At 44.3% G+C, this 25989-nt stretch overlaps 1 protein-coding gene across 1 annotated transcript in view; it reads left to right on the top strand.

Annotated features, from left to right (window-relative positions):
* BFSP1 (beaded filament structural protein 1) overlaps positions 1-25632 on the top strand; it is a 33741-nt gene extending 8109 nt beyond the window's left edge. The window contains exons 3-8 of the mRNA XM_037043085.1: positions 6595-6690; positions 10184-10276; positions 14304-14411; positions 20304-20524; positions 22418-22503; positions 24530-25632. Of these exons, the coding sequence (XP_036898980.1) occupies positions 6595-6690; positions 10184-10276; positions 14304-14411; positions 20304-20524; positions 22418-22503; positions 24530-25464 (1539 nt within the window). The 3' untranslated portion in view covers positions 25465-25632. The remainder of the gene's footprint in view (positions 1-6594; positions 6691-10183; positions 10277-14303; positions 14412-20303; positions 20525-22417; positions 22504-24529) is intronic.
* The last annotated feature ends 357 nt before the right edge of the window (positions 25633-25989 follow it).

Raw genomic sequence — 25989 nt, 5'->3', positions numbered from 1 at the left:
TGAGGAAACTCACCCTTGGTGGAGTTAAATAACTTTAGAGCCTCACTGCCCACCTGTGGCAGATACAAGCAGAAGTACAGTCTTTGTGTCTATGGTTTATTCTCCACTCCCTAAGGATAGTCAGAGAACCTCTGTCGCCCATGAGACAGGCACAAAGCTAGTGTCTCTGGGTAAAGACGGCCCCTTCACACTTGATATGCCCTATCCATCTCCCCTAGGCCACCCCCAAGGTCACTCAGGCATGCTGAGCACACTGGCAGCTTCCTATATCTCTCTGCCTATGGGAATGTGTGTGATCTTCAGGAGGCACAGTCCAGAGTGTAGGCATTAGCACCCTTGGAGTGANCTTTCCTTACAGCAGGTGGCATAAAAAGTTCCTTTTAAATACATGCAAGTAAGAATGAATCAACTTGAAGAAAATACAGGGCATTTGAATGATGCAGTAAGTGGTACTCGGATAAAGCAGAAATCACGAACACAGTGTGCAAATGCACTGAGTCGGGAAGTCCTTACACTAGCTTGTAGGAGTGTTGGAACAGCCTTTTGATTGTTGATTCAGCCCCAGAGATGACCCAGTCCAGCCCTCTCCCTTTGCTAGTGAGGAAACTCACCCTTGGTGGAGTTAAATAACTTTAGAGCCTCACCGCCCACCTGTGGCAGATACAAGCAGAAGTACAGTCTTTGTGTCTATGGTTTATTCTCCACTCCCTAAGGATAGTCGGAGAACCTCTGTCTCCCATGAGACAGGCACAAAGCTAGTGTCTCTGGGTAAAGACAACCCCTTCACACTTGATATGCCCTGTCCATCTCCCCTAGGCCACCCCCAAGGTCACTCAGGCATGCTGAGCACACTGGCAGCTTCCTATATCTCTCTGGCTATGGGAATGTGTGTGATCTTCAGGAGGCACAGTCCAGAGTGTAGGCACTAGCACCCTTGGAGTGACCCTCAGCTACTGAGGGACAGGAGACAGGTGAGTCCTTCAGCTGGCCCACCCCTTGTAGTAACAGTTCAGAGGTGAGTTTTCTAGTATCCTCGGTTGTCCAGTGTGATGACCTACTTATTGCATACTTTTACTTTCCCTGTATCATTCCTGCCTTCCTTACCAGTACTTCCGGAATCACCTTTCAGATAAATGACATGTCCCCAATCCTTGCCTCGGCGTCTGCTTCTGAGGAACCCAAAATAAGACAGCCCCTCTAGGGTCAGCAAGTGAAGGCTGGACCTTCAGGTTCTCTCTCCATTGAGGTCATCAAATGAGAAAAAGGAGGTGAAATGGAAGAATAACATTCATATCTTGCTGGCTAGTCATATCAGTGATTTTAGTTGACAAATCTTTGAATGTCTATGCACATCAGATCAATAAGGTTTTGACTATGTACTCAGTCTCAGTGCTCATTTCCTTTTGTCTTGAGGAAGGGATTTGCCTGTGAATGTGACCATGGGAAATGGGATACAGCTGGGATCATTAACCTAGACTTGAATCTTGCTTGGAAAATATCACAGTGTGTGCGATAGCACTGTCACATTATTAGCATTATTTTCACAAAATTGCTATCTATTAATATCTCCCATGTAATTAAATCTCCACTTAAATAATGAGTTACTGTATTTTTAATAGCAAGTAAACTAAAGCAAGCCACTATTTGCTATGCACTTCGAAATGAAGTAAGTTCCTCAACATACCACTAACATAGTATAGCCCAAGTTATTCAGATTTGAAGACTTTTAATGTAGCAAGAGTTCCTGATGACTTTTAAGTATTTGTGTTTGGCTAATCTCTAAGACTCATTATACAGTGTCCAGCAGAGTAACCTGCCTGCTTGAGTGTGGTTAGTAGGGTAATAATATGGGCGTAATAATTTATAGTTTTAATTTGAACATTTCCCATAAAATGCCATATGGTGTGCTTGAATATAATGTTGTTACATTACAGAATTATATACTTATGATTTTGTAATAAAAGAAGGGGCATTATTTGTGCCAGACACTGGACTCATTGTGTGTGTGTGTGTGTGTGTGTGTAAATAAAATATAGTATCACATCTTGATACTATATTTAGGTATAATATATATATATCCAAATAATGCCTGAAGTTGCTTATTTTAAGAAAATTGTAGGGAGCAGACTTTATATCTCTGCCTTTTTTTCTTTGAAATCCCCAGAATTTAAAAACGATGTAGGCTGTAGTCAACATGCCCCACAGACACGCCATGCCGTTCTCCAGGCCAGCCTGAGCCCCTGGGGCAAAGTGACTAGAACATTTTTGAAAAGGTTTTTGACATCCAGGATTAAAGTAGATGTCTTTTTTTAAAATTAAACTTAATTAGCCAAGAATCTTAATGAATTTGAATACTTATTCTTGAGCAGTTTTTGTTGTTTTTTTATTTGTTTTTGAGTTGGGCTGCTCAGAGGTTGGATTTGAGGCTGCGTGTAGATATAAACAGCAGGATTTAAAAAAAAATCCTCACCTGAAAATTTGTTTTTATTAATTTTAGAGAGAGAGGAAGGGGGTGGCGGAGAGAGAGATACAGAGGAACACTGATGTGAGATAAAAACATTGATTGGTTGCCTCCCATATGTGGCCTGACCCAGGATCCAACCCATAACCTTTTGGGATACGGGATGATTCTCCAACCAGCTGAGTCAACAGCCAGGGCAGACAGTGGGATTTTTAATGAATTTTTAACATCTCTATGAGAGGGTTGGCAAGGCTGATTTTTCAAGGGTACATTGGATTCTAGTTATTTCTCTAGACCCCTCCTCAGTAGTAGCCTAGACCAGTGGCTCTGAAACTTCTGTGTGAATGGACATCACCTGTAGTGCATATTAAAGCATGGATTGCTGGGCCCCGATCCCAGAAATTCTGATCCACTAGGTCCAGGAACTGCCAGAAATCTAACATTTTAAATTATTTTCCGGGTAGTGTGGTCCAGGGACGACACTTTGGGAACCAGTGACCTCGATCTAAAACACACACCACATCAGGGTTGGAATGTTTGCTAAAACTAGACTATTGACCCACAGTCTTGATTTGGAAAAATCTAGATGCTTCTGCTGGTGGAGCATTCAAAAGTGCCTTTGACAGCATTCAAAGTACAATAAAAATACCAGTGTCTGCACATTTCTAAGCTCCACTGCAAACAAAAGAAAACACTTCCAAACAAATTTTTTTCAGCATACCAGCAACTGCATGTTCCAATGACACCTACTTACCTTTGGGGTTTTCTGGGGCAGTTTATCAGATGATTGTCTTGCTTGCAGAAGCATCTGGTTCATCTCTCTTTTGAGCACAAGTGTCTGGGCCTTTATTATCTCCATGAGCAGTTTTAGAGGGTTGGCTGATGGGACCTACCCATGGTTGTCTTGGCATGATCCTAAGGGAGGCGGGGGGAGAATGACTGCTGAGGATGGAGCGAATTCTCAAACATCTTAATTTTTATCAAAAATTCATCCACAATTGATACACAATTACTTGAGCTGAAGAACAAAATTGGATTTCAAGGACCCCTGTGTTATTGCTAATAAGGGGATCAAATACTCAGAACTTTAGAAACAGAAGGGACTCTAGAAGTCATTGATTCTCAAGCTTTGTAAAGCCACATCCTTCCACCAAAATATCCTAGAGAAGCCAATGTATAGGGCCAAAGCAGAGATGCTCTTCTTAAGGACATGATGGTGGGACAGGCACCCCACCCACCCAGCAACTCTCCACCCTCAGAGCCTCTTCAAGCAACTCCCTGGAACCTGAGGGATCTGCAAAATTCAGCTCAGAAACTAGCCTGCCCTCACAGATAGGGAGGCTAAGGCCAGATTGCCCAGTTGGTCACATATTCAATAGCTAGTTAATGAAAATTAACAGAAGACAATGGGACTAGAATCTGTCTTGGACTTCTCTCTACTAGTCAAGAGTTGAGCACAGAGTTCTTATCCAACCCTAGAGAGACTGGAGGCCAGCTGAGGGACTCACTCTTTTCCTGTCCCTCAGTGGCTGAGGGTCACTCCAGGGGTGCTAACGCCTACATTCTGGACTGTGCCTTCCGAAGATCACACACATTCCCGTAGCCAGAGAGATATAGGAAGCTGCCAGTGTGCTCAGCATGTCTGAGTGACCTTGGGGGTGGCCTAGGGGAGATGGACAGGGCATATCAAGTGTGAAGGGGTTGTCTTTACCCAGAGACACTAGCTTTGTGCCTGTCTCATGGGAGACAGAGGTTCCCTGACTGTCCTGCCTGTACCTGCCACAGATTGGCTCTGGATCTTGTGGTCTTTCCTTCTTTCTGTCTTGTCACCCAATGTTGGCATTCCTGGTACCCATGAAAAGATTTCAGAATCTTCAAAGCAAAGGGTTTGGTAACTGTAAATTAGAGTATAGAGAGACTGGGGGATTCACCCTGGAGCAGAAACCTAGCCCACTGTGCCTCAAATTAATCCTACAGAGCTGTGCTGTCCAGCCTGGGAGCCACTGTCTGTGCGTGGCTGGGAGGAATGGAAATGCGGACTATTCAAGTCGTGATGTGTTGCAAAGTGTAAAATATATACCATGTTTTAAAGATCTAGCCTGAGAAAAATAATACAAACTACTCAGTAATAACTTAAAAATATTGATTACATGATGAAATGTCAATATTTTGGGTATATTGGATAGAAGAAAATATTAAAATTACTTTCACCCATTTCTTTTTATTTTATTTAATGGATCTACTAGAAAATTTAAAATTATGCCTGAGGCTTGCTGTTTTGGAATAACTTAATTTTTACTTGCTTAAATCTATGCAAAAAGGAATACTTTAATATACATTCCTAAAGGTTGCAAATTAACTGATTTGATCTTATAGAACTCTTAAGTTCTTTAAGGTAAACTCAGTGTCCTTTTTAGTAGATAAAATAACTTCAGAAGTTTGAGTTGGGTGAGTGTTAGCCAGTCCTCTACAATCTTGCTGATGTTTCGGACCATATTCACACAGGCATATATTTCTTAAGTAATGACTATTTTTCTGTCGACCCCTAAAAGTTTATACAGCCTGTTTTCTAGGTTCCACAAAATCCTGACTCTTCAGTGTTTTAGGTGCTAGGGTAACACTTTGCATGAAAAGTTCATTCAAGACAGGTGATCCAAGAATCAGAATCCTGGTATCCTTATTGTCAGCATCGGACATTCTAATATCTTCTTTCTCCAGTGGTCTTTTACAGGAACAACTAAGGAATCAAGTGTCTTTTCTAAGGTAGCAGACCAGAGGCTTTCCAGGAACCTAACCCTAACAGTGCAATGGTGGGAGTGTCTCAAAATATCTTAGCCAGTCCACATACCTGACTCTCTTAACTCTGTTCATGCCAGGGTGGAGAGTATATTAAATATTTTAGCCAAACCATATATTTACCTTTGTTAATGAGAACTCATTACTAACATGTGCCATGCTTTTAAACAAATCGTTAATGGGTCAGTAAAAATTCACTTAGCAAGGCCTCAGGTATTGGCAGGCGTGCATGGGAGAGGTGTCTCAGGAAAGTGACAACTTGAGGAACCCAAGTAATGTTTACCCATGATCTGGGACCAGACCACTGAAGTGTTTAAGTCAACTCCAGTCATCACAGCACTGTTCTAAGAGCATAAACAGCTCTTTGATCTATTTGGTTTACCCAAACAAGATCAATGAAAGAGAAATTGGTGTATTAATCAAAAAATTTCGCAAGAACATTCAACCTTCTCTCATATATGTCATTTCCAACTTTAATGGGAAAAAAATGCTGTTCCCCACAGCAGTCATTCTTAAAAGATGCATTATAGGTACATAGTCTCAGGGTGAAACAATAGTCTTTGGGAGAAAATTATTAAATTGAAGGTTTCAATGTTAAGGGAAAACTATTTCTGTTTTTAAAATTCTTGTTCAAGTACAGTTTTCTGTCTTATATTCCCAGCCCTGCCCCCCCAAAAGCTCCCCACCTCCCTCCCACTTCCACCCCCCACCTTAGTTATTGTCCATGTGTCGTTTATACTTGTTCATGTGAGTCCATCCCCTTTTCCCCTATGATTCTCTCCCTTCTCCCCTCTGGGAAAAACTATTTCTTAGTCTTAGAAACGTAACTCAATGATGATGAGATATAGAATAAGTATAGATGTATCTTAAATTTTAGGATTATTGGTATGTAACTATAACCTAACCTTGTCACTGATCTTTCTGTATCAAGGTTTCTCAACCCTGGCACTACTGATATTTTGGAATGTGGGGCTGTCCTGTGTATTGTAGGATATTGAGCAGCATCCTTGGCCTCTACCCACTAGATGCCAGTAGTAACACCCCACCACTCAAGTGGTGACAATAAAATGTCTTCAGGCATTGCCCAATGTCCCTTGGGGGGCAAAAATCACTCCCCATTGAGAACTGCTATTATAGACCAGGTCCAATTGGCTAACCCAATGCCTTTCTAGAAATGCAGAATTGTCAACCCCTCCCAGACCCACTGAACAATAATCTGCTTTTTAATAAAACTCCACGTGGTCTGTGGTTACACACACCTGGCCAATTTTATACCCATTTTGGATGCCTCCACTGTGCCCCTGCAGATTTGGGTGTGTGACGGTTTCTCATTGCAGGAAGCTGACGAAGCCTTACTACATAATCTGCGCCTTCAGATTGAAGCCCAGTTTCTGCAGGATGATATCAGTGCAGCAAAGGACTTGTACAAAAAGGTAACCGTGACTTTTCTGAAACTCTTCCTCCAGGAAACAACCCAGGTGGGTTTGGCTAGGCAGTCCAGGGCACTGATGGCTAGAAAGTGAAACTACTAGCGTGGGTTACTTTTCTGTGCTTTGCTCCTGAGTTAAGTGGGTGATGGGTTGGTTGCTAGGTAGCTCTTAGTGAGCCAGACTTAGTGGAGGGGGGGCAATAGTGTGTTTGTGTTGGGTGTGGTGGTGGGAACTAATATCTATATAGTTTACTACAGTTCACAGAATGATTTTTTAGTAAAGCTGTCTTGGTTAACCTGCGACCTGTTGATTGTTTCAGCTCAAAAAATACATAAAAGCAGAAAATACAATATATAGGGCCCAGCACAAATAACACCCCTGTTTTTTTAAAGATGGTCCTTTTAAAAAAGATTTTATTTATATATCTTTAGAGGGGAAGGGAAGGAAAGAGGGAGAGAAATATCAATGTATGGTTGCCTCTCATGTGTCCCCCACTGGGAACTGGTCTGCAACCCAGGCCTGTGCCCTGACTGGGAATCAAACCACAATCCTTTGGTTCGCAGGCCTGTGCTCTATCCACTGAGCTACAACAGCCAGGGCTAACACCCCTATTTTATTACAAACTCTTTTATTACAAAATCATAGGCATGTGATTCTCTAACATAACAATATCACATGCAAGCACACCATATGACATTTTAGGTGAAATGTTAAAATTAGAACTATAAATTATAACATCTATATTATTACCCTACCAGCCACACTCAAGCAGGTGTTATGTCTGCCAGTCCCTGTTTATATATATTTTAACTCTTCCTCTGAGCCAGTTAATGAGGGAATGCATGGCATTCAGGAGTCTCCTTTCATGCAATGTTCTTCTCTGCCATCTTCTTACAGGCCTGATTTGGGGGGCATGGCACTTTGATGTACTGGAAAAATCAAATTCTGGACCTGTGTGATCATGGCCAAGTAGCTTAACCTCTCTGAGCATTTTTATCTTCAAAATGCAAATGACAGACTATCCTTCCTGCATGGCAGTGTGGTTACTTCAGCGTGGCTGACCTGTGACCACAACCCTTTGGGCTGATCTCTCCAGGGGACTGTGGCCTCCCTCTAGTATCTGCAGCTCTGCCCCAGGACTTTCTACAGGAAGCAAGGGCTGCTCCCTCTCATGGGGAGTAGTGGAAAATTAATGCCCCTGGGAGCAACCTTAGTCAGTGATGAATGTGAGTTGCTGGCTCTGTCCCCCAGCTCCCTCTTACCTGCTGTTCTGTACTGGCTTCCAGAGGTCCACACTGGGCCTGACATGCAGGTGCCCACAGCAGTAACTTAACTGATAGCACACCTTTTCTTGGCTGCCTTCTCTTCCCTGTCTCACCTCCTCACTCTGCTACTCGTGTTTACTGTTATCTTTGCCCAAGTAAGTTATTTGCACTCAGACTGTTTCCTTAGGGTCTGTACTTAGCTCNCTCTTACCTGCTGTTCTGTACTGGCTTCCAGAGGTCCACACTGGGCCTGACATGCAGGTGCCCACAGCAGTAACTTAACTGATAGCACACCTTTTCTTGGCTGCCTTCTCTTCCCTGTCTCACCTCCTCATTCTGCTACTCGTGTTTACTGTTATCTTTGCCCAAGTAAGTTATTTGCACTCAGACTGTTTCCTTAGGGTCTGTACTTAGCTCAAGCTGCTATAACCAAGTACCACAGTTTGGGTGGCTTATAAGCAGCAGAAATTTATTTCTCACAGTCCGGGAGGCTGAGACACCAGTATCAGGGTATCAGGTTCTGGTGAGGGCTTACCTGGTGAGGCCTTTCCTGGGAGCATGTGTTTTCACCAGGAGTGAAGCTCTTTGGTGCCTCTCCTTATAAGGGCACTAATTCCACCATGACACCTCACTGTCATGACCACCTCTAAATCTAATTATTTCCCAAAGGCCCAACTTCAAATACCATCTTACTGCATGTTAGGACTTCAGTGTGTGGATTCCGGAGGGATACGACATTGAATGCATAATAGTGTACTTCTGTGGAAACCCAAACTTGAGGCTATGTGATAATTGAGGTTATGTGATAACGTGGTATAACCTGGACCTTGGCTAGTGCTCATCAAGCCTTAGATTCTTTTTTTAAAAGATTTTATTTATTTATCTTTAGAGGGAAAGGGAAGGAGAGAGGAGAGAAATACCAATGTATGGTTGCCTCTCGTGAGTCCCCTGCTGGGAACTGGCCTGCAACCCAGGCATGTGCCCTGACTGGGAATCGAACTGTGATCATGTGGTTCACAGGCCTGCGCTCAATCCACTGAGCTACACCAGCCAGGGCAAGCCTTAGATTCTTTTCCTGCCTCAGTATGGACCTGCGTCAGCATGAAGGCAGTCCTCTTGCTTTGCACCGAAGGGATGTTCCCCTCCCTTTGGCTTTTTCTAACTTTTCCCTCAGTCTGGTTCCTCCTCCTCTCCTGCCTTCCTGCCTCTGCTCTACTTTCTGGAATCCTGGGAGCAGTGCCTGGGGAGCAGTTTTTAGCAGCTAAAAATGTTCTTCTGGGCCATTAACAACAGAAACAACAACAACAACATTTGGCATTCATGTTATGATGCTTCCATGCATTATCTCATTGGATCCCAACAGCAGCCTCATGAGATAGTGTCTTAGATCAAGTTTTCTCCATCAACAGAGCCTAAGGTGGTGATTTTTCTTTTGTGTGTGTGATTGCTGCTTGGGTGGAGATAACCCAGGAGAAGGGGAAGGAGGAAGCAGAGTAGGACAGCGCAGGGGTAGGAACTGGGCAGGGGCCCAGGTCCAGCTGGAGCCTTGGCTTGATTCCACCACAAGGCTGGGGGCTCTGGATCATGAGTCACATCACAAGGTTGTTCCCTCCTTGAGGCAAGAGCGTAGGTCTTTTGTACTCCTGTGCCAGCTAGTCTCTGGCCTGGGTTGGGAATGGGTACCCATTGGGAACCTGAACAAGATAACCATTGTTTGGCCCAGGGCAGTGCTGTGGAGGGGGCACAGCTGAGAGACAGTATTAGTCCTCAGCACACAGCTGGGCATAGGTGCTCTTTAGATAACCCACTTTCACAGTAGAGCCTGAGTTTAGGAGGTGTAAGTAGCTGGCCCAACTGACCAAATTCTGTCCTTTGAAACACTGCCCTGTTTGGGGGTCAGAAAGGGTTCTTTGTACCCTCTGGGGCTTCTTTGTTCTGCATTTCTGCTTTTCTTTCATGCTCCTGCCTGCAGGGCTCTATGAAGATAGCAATAAAGCATCCACTTAATGGAAGGGAAATGGTGAAGTAAATAAACCAAGCCTCAGTTTATTCATCTGCCCTGTTGATCCTGTGAAGATTGAAGATGTCAGATGCCCTGTGAGGAGATCATGGCCTGTCCTATTTGTGACAGGAGAACATGTGAAAGCATTCGTCCCTGGGGTCACCTAGTCTTCGAAGGAGAAACTCGGGGAGTGCAGGTTTTAATGAGAATGCTTTCTTTCCTCTGACAGAATCTTCTGGAAATTCAGACCTATGTCAGCATTCTGCAGCAGATCATCCAGACCACTCCTCAAGCACCTGCCATTACGGATGGGATGAAGGAGGTAAGAATTGGAACCCAGGCTATAGGGAAAACATATCTGGAGATTTTTCTTACAGCGTTGTGGACCTAATTCACAGACATCCAGGGAGAGACAGCAGGTCCCATAGCGCAGAGTTGTGGTGGGTTGACTCCTCCCTACCCCGACTTCACATTCACATTAGAAGTTTTCTCTTGTTCTCCTATTCAGGCTGTGAGCACTTCCCTTTAGACATCTGAGTTCATCTAAACTGTGTCCCTGACCATTATCTTAGGAGTTTTCTCTTGAAAATCCCAGACTATTCTTCCATGTATAGTTGATAGAAATTGCCAGATTGTTCCCCAATGTAGTGGAGCGTGCTTCATGCCCACTGGCAATGTTTGGGAGTTTGTGTTGCTTCGGTCGCTTATGCTGCTGGGTGTGTCAGGTATTTATTTGTGTTTGCTTGTTGCTCTTCTAATAGATATGTTGTGCGTCTCACTGAGGTTTCAACTACCTCTCCTAGTGACTAATGATGTTGAACATTTTTTCATGTCCTTATTTGCCATCTCTATATCTTCTTTGTTGGAATATCTGCTCAAGTCTTTTGCCCACTTTTAAATTGGGTTGTTTTCTTGTCCCTCTTATGAGTTTGACCATAAAATTTGAATACAGAGAGACTCAGATTATAGTGACTGTATTTTCAAGGTCTGGCTCTGCTAATGATCATGCAAGTCTATGGCTTAAAAACTATTGGGGAAGGGTAGAGGTTATTGAAGCTAAATTTTTAAAAATGGGGATTTGGATGTAAAACATTATTCCCTACATAGTGTTCCACATTCCTTCTTTACTCAGCTGTCTAGCTGCTCAACAGGATGCTAGTGTATTTTTTTTCTTAATGAGTTTTAGGGATTTTGTGATACATAATGTGATACATTTAAACATACACTGAAAAGGATACAGATTAAAACTTAATGCCATCTTTTCCTTTTTTCTGTCCTTTGTAGTATTCTGAAACAGGGATTTGTGGACAGGTCAGCTGATAGGGTTCTGGTTTTTTTTTTGTAAGGGTGGCTTAGACAGTGCATCACAGCCCTGCTGACACCTGGAATTGCCCGGGAGTCTGGCCAGACCACACACTGCCTGTAGAACTAGTGGGCTAATGTAGCTGACTGCTTGGGTTTTAACTTAAAATTTTTAATATCTAAGCTAAAGAAATCCCCAAATTTGCTTTCGAAGACTCTCTGTCAAGTTTCTCCCAAGAGACAGGAAAGTTACTTTTCTGGGCCTTCATTCCAATACTTTTGTCCACTAGTGCTCGTTTCAGGGTCCGCCTCTTTTCAGCTGATGTCACCGAGGCTGCTGCAAAGGCCCAGAGCAGCCTTTCCTAAAGCCTTAATTTTCTTTGTCAGCGACTTCTCTCCAGATACCTCATTTTTATTTTGCAAACACGTTTTTCCCTGTAATTCAAAGGTGTTTTACACCAGAGCACACTTTTAAAATCATATCATCTTCCTCTGTAACAAAATTCTTCTGAATTGTGAGGTTATAGAGACTGGACCTATTTTGAGAGCATCATTGATCATCAGTGTTTACTATAACCACCTAGGAACTTGTTAAACATGCATAATTTGCATAAGAATCTGCATTTTAGCCAGATCTTTAGGGATCCATGTGCATGTTAAAGGTGGAGAAACAAAGATTTAGAAAGCATTACATTTTTTTTTATTAATCTTAGCTTAAAACCTGTGCATACAGTTAAATGGTGACTTTCAGGTTTGTTTCATCGACTCTTTTTGGTGTCCTAGAAAATGTCTGTCATGTTGGCTCAGAAAATGAGGATGTAATTAGTGCTGCTAATTATAGAAACACAGCTTAACTGGTTACTGTGTCAATAAGCACAATGTCAGTACCCTCTAACCGGAGGCCACTGGGTGTTCACCTGTGTCGCCATGAAGCTGAGCTCATCTTCCACTGCAGGGAGGAGGGTGTACACTGTGGAGACCTGAGGGACATCCTGTGTGATCTGTGGGGAGGGGTCAGGTAAGCAGGGCCCTGCTCTGTGTTGGGTGCTCTCAGGAAGGGCTGGTCCTATGACTGTCTCGATCATTTCTATCAAGGTGGCAGAGGAGTGGAGTGTGGCTAAAGCTGTACTTGGCGATTGAGCAGCATCTCTTGTGTCAGTAGGGAGAATGGACAGTTGGCCGTTTTTGTGGTTGTATAGAGGTCTTTTAGTCTGAGCTCAGTGATAGTTAGAAAGGGCCTTGTTTCCATCTTGTTCCTCCATGGGCCCAGGTGACGTCTCTAGATACTGGGGGTGGCATGGTTTATAAGTTTATAGTAGGGAGCGTCGTGGCCTGGCAGTTAGTGCCAGCTATCAGCTGACGGCTGCAGGGCTGTCTTCCTTCCTCTTCAGTAATTATCCAAAGGACAACTATGTGAGAGGCGCCCTGTGGGCAGCTGTGGGGAGGGATGTGAGATGAACAGGAGCTGGGCAGTGAGGAAGATGGGGCCCGAGAAGCAGGCAGGGCGCTGGAAGTGGGCAGTGTATACATTCACACTGGGTCTGCCTCCTTCCTGAGGCTGCAGGTCTAGAATTCATGGTGTGGTGTATATCCTCCATCTACTGGTACACAGGAGGATGACACCCCACTCTGTTCCCAGCCACGCTCTTGTCTGCATCTTTGAGGCAGGGAGATGGGGACTGAGACACACAAATAGGACAGACACAAACAATCATAGACTGAGAGCGACTGAGAGCCATCGAGAGCATGCATTGCTTCATGCACTGAGAAGCACAGAACTAAGGACACACAGTTGAGAAGGTCCTTCTGCAGTTGCATCTCAAGTTCTGCCTTCCCCGTGGGATCAGGCCACAGGCCCAGACTCTCACTTCCTCCCTTTAAGCATGTTTGTCTTTCTCTGTCTTTGTGTGTATGTTGCTGCTCCAGCCACTTTGCAGGGTGTTGGAGAGTCGGGGATTGATTGAAACGTGTGTCCTTGAACGTGGGTGCACTGGGAAAAGGCTTGTTTCTGATTTTACCTGGCTGTGAGGCTCTACGCTCTGTGTCACATGGCACTGTTTTTGAGTAGTCAGGCTTTCATAAAGCTATTTGGACTTTTTTGAATAGAGTATGGATAGGCCTGCTGGAAACAGGTCCCTGCTCTGTGGAGTGTGGAGATGTTGAGGGATCCCCTTCTAAGACACTCCATGGAGCATCGATAGGTGGTGCGGCTGCCTCACCATGCCCCCAGCTTCCCTCGATCCCCTTGACTTCTGCTTTGTGCAGCAGTGACATTTTAGCACAACCAGTGGCTTAAGGCTCAGACTGACTGTGCTGTCTGCACAGACACAGAGAACAGAGCCCAGTGAGAAGTTGTGTTCTAAGTTTTCCTTTTGACGGAAGGGAAGGTGCCTTGTCCAGAATCTCTTATTCCATTTGTGGCACTACCAGCTCTAAAACACAGTTCTCCCAACACTATCTCTGCACATCTTACACTCACAGTATTAACAGCTCAGATGTTGCAGATGGAATGAAAAGGTGTTAACAGTGGCCACAGTGGGCCTGTCTTAGTCAGCTTGGGCTGCTGTAACAAATCCCAGAGACTGGGTCACTCAAATAACAGACATGTATTTCTTATAGTTCTGGGGCTGCAAGTCCAAGATCATGGTTCTGGTAGATTTGGTTCCTGGTGTGCACTGACTTTCTGGCTTGCAGATGCCGCTTTTCTGCTATGTCCTCAGGTGGCCCTTCTGTGGTATAGCACAGAGAAGGAGCGCTCTGGCATCTTTACTTATAAGGACACTAACTGATCCCATCCTGGGGGCCCCACCTTCAGACCTTACCTAACCTAGTTAGTTACCTCCCCAAGGTCCCACCTCCACATACCATCCCATTGAGGGTTAGGGCTTTAGCATATGAATTTGTGTGTGTGTGTGGGGGGGGGCATAAACATGCAGAATATAACAGGGCCCCACACTGTCCTTGCTCCTTTCCTTTGTGAGTTTCCTCATTTGTCAAATGAGTATGAGAACCAAGTATGAGAGCTGAGTCTGGCCTTCTTTGTGCAGGAGAAGCTCCCGACGGAACGAGAGGTGGCCGTACTGCAGGGTCAGCTGGAGGAGGGCCAGGAGGTACTGTGTCTCCTGCAGGCGCAGAGAGCCGAGCTGCAGGCCCAGGTAGGCCCCGTATCCTCTTGTCTGCTGTTTCCTGTTGAGCATTCAGCCACACATGTGAGTCAGGGTTTATAGCATGTTTTATTCAATGTTGGTGCATGCACGGAAGTACACACGTATTCAGTTCAGTGATTCTCAGAAACTTAACATACCTATGTGCCCAGTGGACAGAGCTGGAAAAACATTCTGAATAGGATGACTAGCTGTCCTGCTTTGCTCTGGACTGAGGGGTTTCTCAAGGATGCAGACTGGAAAAGTCCTGGGCAAATGGAAACAGTGGTCATACTAATTCAGCCCCTCGGTGGGGGGTCCCCTTGCAACCCCTCACCCACCAAGGGTAAGGCCATCTGCATAATCCATCTGCCTTTTGCCTAGTTTAAACTTAAACTTGTTTTTAAAAATAGGAAGAAATAGACACATGTTGGGATTTTTATCCTACACTTCCTCAAATCTGTGCTTTCTGTTTCTCTTCTCAAGACAAAACATTTCCCCTTTGGGTTTTGATTACAGACCTAGTAAAGGGCATTTGTGTCAGTATTTGCTCTATTCAGAATTTGTTAGTAGAAAGTTCACAATTCCACCCCTGCCTTTTATTTGGGTGAATCTCATTTTGAAAACTGAACTCAGCGGAAAAACTCAATCCTGTTTTTTTTAAAATTTTATTTATGTATCTTTAGAGGGGAAGGGAAGGAGAGAGGGAGAGAAATATCAATGTATGGTTGCCTTTTGTGAGTCCCCTGCTGGGAACTGGCCTGCAACCCAGGCATGTGCCCTGACTGGGAATCGAACCGCGATCGTGTGGTTCGCAGGCCCGCGGGCTCAATCCACTGAGCCACACCAGCCAGGGCTCAATCCTGTTTTTGTGGCACACCATTTTGGTGACTTGGTAGTGTTTGGTTTCTTCTGAGGTCCTGAAAGGGTACAGAGAAAGGGTGTGTGTGTTGTGTAGCTATGGTATGTATGCATAACGTATACCTGCACATGCATGTGTATAATTGTGTATATATATGCATATTTATGTATATGTACATACATGTGTGTATGCACACACACATGTGTGTGAGAAGTCAGAAGAATCAACTGGAATTAAAAAAGAAATTGACAACATCAGACTAAGATGGTAAAGAAATAACAAAGTGCAAGGCAAGTAAAAACATAGGATTTGTCTTGTGAAACCTTGTTTTAAATAAATATGTATGTGCATTTAAATGTATGTATTTGTTCAAATTCACACACATATTTGTATAGCATGTATGGTTCATGATGTAAAATGTGTTGCTTCCTGTGGCCCTGGTCATAAAGATGAAAAACTACTCTCCCAGATTCTGAGAAAGATGAGGCCTCAGCCTAACGTGGTGAATTCTAGTTCCAGGGCAAAAGAATGTTTCTTCCTTTATGTATATATGAATAGCTGTTTAATGTATAAATAAAACATTTCAGCCCTGGCTGGTGTAGCTCAGTGGATTGAGCGCGGGCCTGTGAACCAGAGGATCGTGGTTCGATTCCCAGTCAGGGCACATGCCTGGGTTGTAGTCCAGTTCCCTGCAGGCCAACTCCCAGCAGGGGAGACACAAAAGGCAACCATACATTCATGTTTCTCTCCCTCTCTCCTTCCCCTCTAAAGATAAATAAATACATAAAATCTTTAAAAAACAAAACAAAACAAAACAAAACAAAAACAAAAAAACATTTCATAAAGGATTAACCTACTTTCTGAGAATATGAAACAAAACTCTGGTTGATTACGTGTCTTCACATGCAGTTGTTGCACAAAGACTTACTCATTTCACTCTGATGTTGTTTTTTCTTTTCTGCGCTGTGCCCCCCACTGGTGGTCTGGTGAAGCCCCTAGACCCCTTCTCAGAAAATGTTAAAGGCATATAATAACAATAAAGTAGATACAATTAAAAGGAAACCAATGATATTGAAACAGTTATCAAAATAGAGACAAGTCATATCCTATATAATAATATATGTGCTTATGTTAAATACAGTAGTCTCTCATCTGTGGTTTTACTTTCCACTGTTTCAGTTATATGCAGTCAACTATGGTTCAAAAATATTAAGTGGAAAATTCCAGAAAGAAACAACTCATAAGTTTTCAACTGAGTGCTGTTCTGAGTAGTGTGACGAAATCCTGTGCCATCCCTCCCTCTCCCACCCAGGATGTGAATCATCCCATTGTCCAGTGTTTCCACACACTGTGAGCTCTCCATCCATTAGTCATTTAGTAGCTGTCAGGGTTTTCAGATCCACTGGCTTGATATCACAGTGCTTGTGGTCAAGTAACCATTATTTCACTTCATTCTGGTCCCAATGCACAAGAGTAGTAATGCTGGCAATTTGGATACACCAAAGAGAAGCTGTAAAGTGCTTCCTCTAATTGAAAAGGTGAACGTTCAGTACTATCTGTGGTTTCAGGCATCCACTAGGGGGTCATGGAATGTATCCCTTGGCGGATAAGGGAGGACTCTGTAGCAAACTCTAGTAGCGGGTCTAGTGAAACACAGGTTATATTAGTTTTCTCTTTCTGCCATAATGAATTACCACAGATACAGGGACTTAAAACAGCACTCCTTGATCTTACAGTTCTGAAGGTCAGAAGACTGGGCAGGCTTGGTTGTTTGCTATGCTTTGGGTCTCACAGGCTGAAATAAAGGTGTTGGCCTGCCTGGGCCCCCTTATCTGCAGGCTCATGGGGAAAATTGCTTCCAGTGTCATTTGGGTTATTGGCAGAATTCAATTCTGTGTGCCTGTAGGACTGAGGACCCTATTTCTTTGCTGGCCATTGGCTAGGAGTTCTAGAAGCCACATACATTCCTTGGCTATGGCCCCCTCCATCTGGAAAGCCATGGTGCCTTGAGTCTTTCTTGTGCATTTAATCATTCTGACTTCTGTTTGTTAAGGGCTCATGTAATTAGAAATAGCTAGAATAATTTTTGTATTCTTTTAACATCAACTGATCAAGCACCTTAATAACATCTGCAAAGTGCCTTCTGTTGCGTCAGAAACATTCATGAAGGAGATACCAAAGGGCAAAGGTCACGGGGACTGAAATTTTGCCTAATCAGCTTTGACTAAAATACAGATGTGTGTGGGCTTACCCACGAGTTTCTGCCTCCATAGGACTGGGGTATGGCCCAAGAATTTGCATGTCTGTTTCTGGGTGTTGCTGCTGGTCCAGGAACCACACCTGGAGACCACTGAAGCAAGGTGGGTACCAGGTTGGGTCAGAGTCTTCGACATCTGGTCTACCTGAGTGTCTAGCTTGGTCCCACCACAGCCTTAGTCAGGAGGTGTTTATGGCTGGCTTTCTGCCAGTTTTAAAAAGATTTTAGTGGCTTCACAAAGTAGTAACTCAATTGAGTGCTCAAAGACAGATTTGGTGGTGTGGCCAGCTATGATTGCCGGACTTGGTTGGTGGGGAGAGCCCGTTGTAGCCTGGGGGCTCCAACTGGGCAGGGCTGTGGCAGCTGGTTCTGTCTATAGTTAGGGCATATGATGCTTACAGAACCTTCCATAGCAGCAGCCTCATGGTTAGGTCTCTGAACCAGCAGCATCAGCATCACCTGGGAACATGACAGAACTGCAAATTCATGGACCCATCCAGACCTTCTGAACCAGGAGCTCTGTGCTGGGGGCCCAGCAAACTCTGTTTCAATAGGCCTTCTAGGTGTTTGCACAGGCTCAAGTTTGAGAACATTGGTCCACAGGATGAGAGATAGCACCCATCCCTTTGGGGATGGCACTTCTTATAGGTGGAAGAGAAAGGGCAGTTGCTTCTGGTTCCCTGAATTGCCGTGACTGAGAATTTCCTTGACAGGAAAGTGAAAAAATTTCAATTGTTATGTGGAAAGTGTGAACCTTCAAATTAGCAAGATATATTTTCATTGAAGTCCCTTAGCACCACCTAGTGGTAGGTATAGTAAGGTAAGACTGCATAATTAGTAAAGGATACTGGATTTCTTTTGTTTCCTTTAAAGCATTATGCTGAGCAAAATAAGCCAGGGAGTGAAAGACAAATACCATATGATATCACCGTTAACAGCAATCTAAACAACAAAACAAACAAGCAAGCAAAATGTGACCAAAGACACTGAAATACAGAATGTGCTGACAGGGTCTAGAGGGGAGAGGGGAGAGAATCACAGGGAAAAAGGGGAAGGACTCACATGAACAAGTATAAAGGACACATGGACAATAACTAAGGGAGGGGGCAGAAATGGGAGGGAGGTGGGGAGCACTGGGGGGCCAGGGCTGGGCATATAAGACAGAAAACTGTACTTGAACAAGAATTAAATAATAAAAAAATAAAAAATAAAAAAATAAAAACCCTTTCCCCATAAAAAAAAAGATCTTGGACCCAAAGGAGTCTGGGACCCTAAGAAGACTGAAGCAGAAGGTCACTCCGCCAGATAGGGCTCACTGTGAAGTGCTGTCCTGGGTCCCTGTCTACCCCTACTGTGCAAAGGCAAGCCCCACAGCTGTGCTTGCACACTAAATCTTTTATTCAACCTTTACTGCCAAGCTTAGGATGAAGTTCAAGTTGCCACATGGCCCACACCATCCACCTGCCTCTCTCCGGTATTCACTTGCCTGCTCTTCTCCAAGGAGCCCTGGACTGGCTGTGGGCTGCTGTCTCTTCTCCTCTGCCTCTCTGACTCCTGCAGTTCCTGGCACCTGCCCCTTTGCTCATCACTTCTCCTCTTTCTGGGAATTCGTTTTCCTCTTTAGTACCCAGGACCAGTTCCACCACCTCCTGGAAGCCTTCTCTAAGTTCTTCAGTGCCACAGGGCCTCTCTGTGTGCTCCACGATGCCCTGGGCATGTGTCTGTGCCTGAGCTGCTTCCCCCACTAGACTGCGGGCCCTTACAAGGAGGGTCTGTGTCTCATTCTCCAACAGACAGGCTGGTGCTGGATGGTGTCCCACTCCTGTGCTGAGGTTGCTCATGTCAGAGGCATCGCCTGAGCCCCCTTGGAGCTGGTGAAAGTGGGGCTCTTACTATTTTTCCTAAACACCCCTCCTCCTGAAGAATAGTTTAAATGACTGAGCTATAAAGACCACATTGATGTGGACATAAGTCCAGTTTTATAACTCTGGTCAGCACTTCACCGGACTATAGAAATTTGGTTTACTTAGGCAGAACCACGCAGAGTACCAGTGCTGGTCACAGATTGGAAGTTTTCTGTGGAGCCTCCCTACCAGGGCAGGTGATTCTCTCACCGACTCCGTCGCAGGACAGCAAGCAGCCAACCACCAAGTCATGAGATACAAGAAAGATCATGCTGTCCTGATGGTCCAAAGATTATGGATGACATTTTCCTAGTTTCTGATTTTCCAATTTGTGACAGCACTTTGGAAACACTATTTATGGTTTTAAAGTTTGCTAAGCGAACACATGTAGGGAGGGGTCTGATGGGGGTCTCACTGAATCACCTGTGTCTTCTGTGAGAGCAGGCTGGTGGTGCTTGCCTGTCAATCAGTGGGGAGGGGTAGTTTTCCCTGGGCCTTGGAGTGTGTGTGTGTGTGTGTGTGTGTGCACACTGCTTGCCTACAGCTAGGAGGAGGCCTAGGCAGCAGGGTCTGTGGTTTCTGGAAGTATCTTAGCCTGTACAGGTGGGTCTAAATCCCACTACCTGTGTGCCTCAATTTCCTCACGTGTAAAGTAGAAATAACAACTGCCTTTGGGTGCTGATGCAGATGTACAGAGAGGGAGCTCAGTTTGTACATTCCTCTTTGGCTTAATGATTCCAAAATTATTCCATTGCTGATGAGAAAAGAAATAAGCAAACAAAATAAATAAAACTTGACACGCTGAGTCCAAATTTTCCACCAAGTGTGGGTCTTAAATCAGATGCTGTGATGGGTTTTCTTACAACTGTCTCTGCCCACAGACAGTGACCTTGGAACAAGCTATTAAAGATGCTCATGAGTGTTATGAAGATGAGATTCAGCTGTATAATGAACGGATTGAAACCCTGCGGAAGGAGATTGAAGAGACTGAGAAGAGCCTGGAGAAGTCTTCCTATGACTGCCGGCAGCTGGTGGTCATCCAGCAAACCCTGAAGAATGAGCTGGGCCGGTATCATCGGATCATTGAGAACGAAGGCAACAGGTGTGGTCACAGAGGGGCACAGCCGAGAGGTTGCCTCTCTCTCCATGCTGCTCACTTACTTATGCCACATGTTCTTGTTGAGTGCCTCCTGTGTGCCAGTTCTAGGCAGTGGAGTTGTGGCAGGGAGTGAAACACAAAAATTCACGACCTCATGGGGATTGCGTACTAGTGGGGACAACAGATAATGAATGAATTTGTAATGGGGAGGATGACCTATGACAAGTGCTGTGGAGGAGATTATGGCAGGGAAGAGGGAAAGGAAATGGGGTGATGGTGGGTCTTCGAAATTTCCAGTGGGTAGTCAGAAAAGGCCTCACAGAGAAGGCTACTTTTTTCTTTACAGGTCTCTGGGGACATAGTAGATAAGGGAGAGCAGGAGTGTTTAAGGAGATGCTGCAGGGGAGGTTCCTAGCACAGTGCCTTGTACTCCACAAGTGCTCTGAGTGTTGGGGCTGTTCCTGCTGCTGCCAGCATGATTTTTACCACCTGGTTGGGTCTGTAAGGTGGCCATTAACATGCTACCTGGTCTTGTCCATGATGGAGCTGTGGCTTGAACTCCACTCACTTGGAGTTGGGAAATAAATACCTGTCTATCTCTATCTTTGTCTCTATGTATCTGTACATCATCTATATCTATAGCTTTACCTGTGCCTACATCTTCTACTCTACATTATCTACGTCTACATTTACATCTGGATCTGCACCATCTACATGTGTGTGTGTACATTTATGCCCACATCTGTATTACCTACATCATCTATGTCTATGTCTGCATCATCCACGCCTGTACCTATTGATATGTCATCAATATCTATATGTATACCTACACTTCTGTATACATGTGCCTCTACACCTACATCACGTACATGTACATCAGTAACTACAGCCACATTATTTGTATTTACACCTACATCTATGGCTGTGTGGATATTCATATCCATATTTATATCTGAAATTATCACCAGAAAGAAGACTGGGGGACGCCACTTCATATAAGACCTCTTATTCTCTACTAAGTTGTGATTCTTTGATTTGTTCTTGTTGATATTTTAGAGTGAATTAAAATAGAAGCACCCAAAGTACTCCACAAAGAATGGTTCTTTCTTTTTTTCTGGGTTTTCTGTCTTGGCTGTGAGTACTTGAATGTTTAACAGGAAAGCAAGATTTTTTTCCCTCGTTATGATCAATGTATCCTGCATAATTCCAAATTGTGTTTTTGTCTCAGTGAATGCTTTATGCACACATTTATGAAAAGAAGTCTTGAACAGGTGTTTAAATGTCCTTGTGAAATTTTTTGTTTTGGAGGCAGAGCTTCACAATAAGGTAACTGGGTACACCTTACTGTGAATTATCCACAAACCACCTTTGTTGGTTTGTGTATAACTTCTAATTTTAATGTACTGATTTCAGATTGATAGGAATGTTGCAAGAATAAAACAAGGAACCCCTGAATGCTCTTTACTCCGATTTACCAGTTGTTTACATTTTTCTCTTTATTTATATATAATGAATATTCTTTTTACAAAACAAATTGGAGATATTTGTTCTAAATACTTCAGCCTGGGATGGCCACTGTTTTATTAAAACAAAAGCAAAAACAATAACAACAACAAAAAACCCTGCTCAACATAGAAGTGACATTTGACATTATAAGCAATCCCCACTTTAAAATTTTCTATGTGTTTCACAGTTTATGACTTGAGCTCAAAGAAAGTATTATTTCCTTTACACCCTCATCCAGTGTGCAAATGTGTATGTGTTTGACCAGAAGTTTGATCTAGAGAAAGCTTTTCTCCTTTTTGCTCATATTAGAGGGCCTCTGTTAACCCCTAACCATCTGTTGGGTTGATGAATAAAAGGTGCTGACCACCTCTTTCTGGTTCTTTCTGCCAGGCTGAGCTCCGTCTTCATGGAAACACCCGTCACTCTGTTCACTATAGGCCATGGAGTCTCTCTCAGCCCTCTACCTGGTGGGAAAGGTAATGCTCCCCACTCTGGCTTCTGCTGTTTTCTGCTCTTGAAAAAAATGGGAAAAAATTGAGTGGCTTTCTTCCTGAACTTAACATTTATGCTTCCTCCCAGTCTATCAAGAAATTAAATACTTTTAGGTGGGGTTTCCTTCTCCCGCTCTCTGATGTATGCCTATAGGTGCTAAGGGACTGAGCCAAACAGTTCACAGGAGAAAAATCTGACTGGGGGACAGACCACCCTGGGAATGCCATCCCCAAATAGGAAGCAGAGTACATGCTCAATAATTGTTCATTTTCTTTTCTGTTTGCAACTGAACAGAGGTAGCTTGGTTGGCAAGTGTGGCTTTTGCTTTCAACATTTGGTCCTTCAGGGATGGTTTCATCCACCTGTGGGTTGTCATCTCACAGCTAAACCTCTCCAGTCCTGAACTAACACCGTGTTCTGGGAGAAGAGAAGATGGTAATGTTGGTTTTCCACTGTTAGAGTGCCTTCAGGTCCCTGTGTCTCAGGAAGCTCAGAGAGATTTGTGGAAATGGGGTTTCAGAGCTAGAAAAATCAGAACACCATCAGAAAGGGCAGCAGTTCCTGGTCCCCAGACACTCAGGGCCAATGTCAGGGCTGCGTGGCCTATGCACGTGGTGCTGTACTCACAAAGGTTCCTACACTGGTCCTACTTCTCTGCTATCAGTGTCTTGACATTCTTAATCATTTTGAAGAGGGGACTTGCCTTTTCCTTTTTTATGAGACCCTGAAATTCTGTAGCTGGTCCTGCAAGCACCCCTTTCTTTAATATTTGCTCTCCGCTGGTTCTCTTTGACTTGTCCCTCTCTGTATCCCTTCATTCCTTATGGCTTCATGGGCCCTTCTGCCATTTCCTGCTCACTCTGCCCTCTCATCCCTCTCATCGTGAGTCACACTAGATGCCCTTACATTGCCTAGTCCTATACTTAACAGAGGGAGGGGATGGAGAAGATCTTTGGGATGAACAAGTTAAAAAAAAATTACTGCCCTGGCTGGTGTGGCTCAGTGGATTGAGTGCCAGTCTGTGAACTGAAAGGTCTCTGGTTTGATTCCCAGTCAGGACACATACCTGGGTTGGGGGCCAGGTCCCCAGTAGGGAGCATGGGAGAGGCAACCACACATTGATGTTTCTCCCCCTTGCTTTGTTCCTCCCTTCCCCACCTCTCGCTAAAAAGAAATAAATAAATAAAGACAATTTAAAAAAATCACCATGTAAGTGAAGCAGAAAAGCCTCATGGATGAGGCAGCATTCTATTTTGTATGTTTTCTTAAACTTTTAGTTTTTTTCTTTTAGCTAGTCTGAGGAAATAAATATGGACTTGGGAATAAGGGGTTCCTTTTAATTCTTAATGTAATAGCATTGCTTCCCCTTTTTACCCAGGCTGCAGGGGATGCTAATTAAGGGGAGGTCAGATTTATTTAGCTTGGGATGCATGTGGAACAAGAGATCAACCTTGTGTATTGGTATGATTCCCATGCCTGAAGCCACTTTGAATATGTTAGAGGCCCAGACAGTTCTGCTGTCCTCCCTTCGTTGGGGAAGTCCAAGGTGAGAATAACTTTATGGAATAGATTTCCATCATCTAGTCTGTGGATACAAGTAGCCACTACAAAAGGGGGTTTGGGGTGGGGAGGAGGTGTTGCTCCCACTAAGGATTATTTCAGTAGAATCATGTACTTCAGCAAGTTGTACCCGGTGGAATAGGAACTGTGAGAGTCAGAATAAGCAGCATCTTCACTTTCTTCTGCAAGCCCAGAGGGGTCAAGTGACTTGTCTAAAGTCACACAATTGGTTGCAGAGCTGGGGTATTAACATGGGCAATGGATGTTACAGATCTAGACCTCTTTCCCCATGGCTTTGCCCCATAAATAGTAAACCCACCCTCATGCTAGGCATTGGTCCCTAAGACAGGTAGCATAATTTTCAATGCACCAGTTTTCTTCCTCTTTCATTTACAGTTGTATTTGATTCATTGCCCATTTATTTTAAAATTCTATTTATTTCTTTTTAAGGTCTCACCAGGGCTGTGCAAGATATAACAACAGCAAAACTAAGACAAAAAGGCCTCCCCAAGAATGTTCCAAGGAAAAAGGAGATTATAGCTAAAGACAGAGCAGATGAAAGTTTGGAAAGTGCACCACTGAAAGGTCTGGAAGACAGAGAACTGATGCAGGTGGTAGTTAAAGAACAAGGAGAATCTAAGCTTGAATCAGGGGATAAAGAAGCAAGTCTTCCTGCTCCAAGAGGAGCTTCAGAGGACATGCCTGATGGAGGGCAGATAAGCAAAGCCTTTGGGAAGCTCTGCAAGATGGTCAAGGAGAGAGTGAGAAGCCCCAAAGAGCCCGAGCCCACAGCTGACCTCTACACTAAAGGGCGGTACGTGCTGGTCATTGGGGATGCCAGTTATACGGACCCTGGATTCTGTTCGTTGGCTGTCCCGACCAAGGGTAGAGTACTTGTTTCCATTGAGGATGACTCTCTGCATCACGACAGTGCTGTGGAGCCTTCTCCAGAGCAGCCCCACCCGCCTCTGGAGGATGGACAGGGGAGTCCATGCCCACCCAGTCAGCATACTGCAGACAAGGAGATAAACACTGAAGAGCTGAAAGGTTCCAGGGAGAAACATGGTCAGAATGAGGAGGAAGGGCCCAGGAGGCCTTGTCTCGTGGTCACACCTGGTCCAGAGGGACCATCTGCACCCCCACCACAAAGGCCTGGGGCCAGTCAGGGTGGATCTGTAAGTCAGGAGGATAGGAATGGCAGCCTGCAAGAGAGAAGCCCTCCCAGGACTCTGGCATATAAGAAGGTGGAAGTGATGGAATCCATTGAGAAGTTTTCAGCTGAGAGCATTGAGACGTATGAAGAAACCACTGTAATTCTGGAGACCATGATTGGAAAGACAAAGACAAATGAGAACCTGGGAGACCAAGGCTCTCACAATGCCTAGGCTTGTTGGAGAAATGCCTCTCCAACAGTATGGGCCACACTGTAGGGGGAGTGCTTTGATGTTGTAGAACAGATGCTAAAGAGTGAAGGTTCCTGTTTGGATTAGACCATAGTTGGCCTGTGTGGCATTGCCAAGGAAGCCTTAATTAAAAAGTATATTTTGCTTGCACATCACTTGTCTAATTAACAGGGGCCTTGGGAATGTAGGTGGATCAACCATGCTCAGGACAGGCCACTCTGTTAAATGAAAACCAAACCATGCTCATCTAGGAAAGAGACATGCCCTTCTTCATGGTTCTCTGAGACTCATTAGGGACTCAGGCAGTGCCTGGACTTCACACAGAAAATTCTAGTTAATGGCAGTGGTTCATTTTCATTGCATTTCAAGCCCAAGCACATGCTCATGTGGAGGAGTATTTTGTTAGAGGTAAAATGATTGAAGGTATCTGTCTTAGTTGGGTTCTCCCAGAAGCTGATCCTGAAGCAAGGCTTTGAATGTAGTTTCTTAGGGACATGATCTCAGGAA

This window comes from Sturnira hondurensis, unplaced genomic scaffold, assembly GCF_014824575.4.
Source record: "Sturnira hondurensis isolate 20B ecotype Veracruz unplaced genomic scaffold, ASM1482457v3 Scaffold0003874, whole genome shotgun sequence".
Classification (NCBI taxonomy): Eukaryota; Metazoa; Chordata; class Mammalia; order Chiroptera; family Phyllostomidae; genus Sturnira; species Sturnira hondurensis.
The sequence above is the reverse complement of the archived record's forward strand: the minus strand, read 5'-3'. Positions and strand labels throughout refer to the sequence as shown.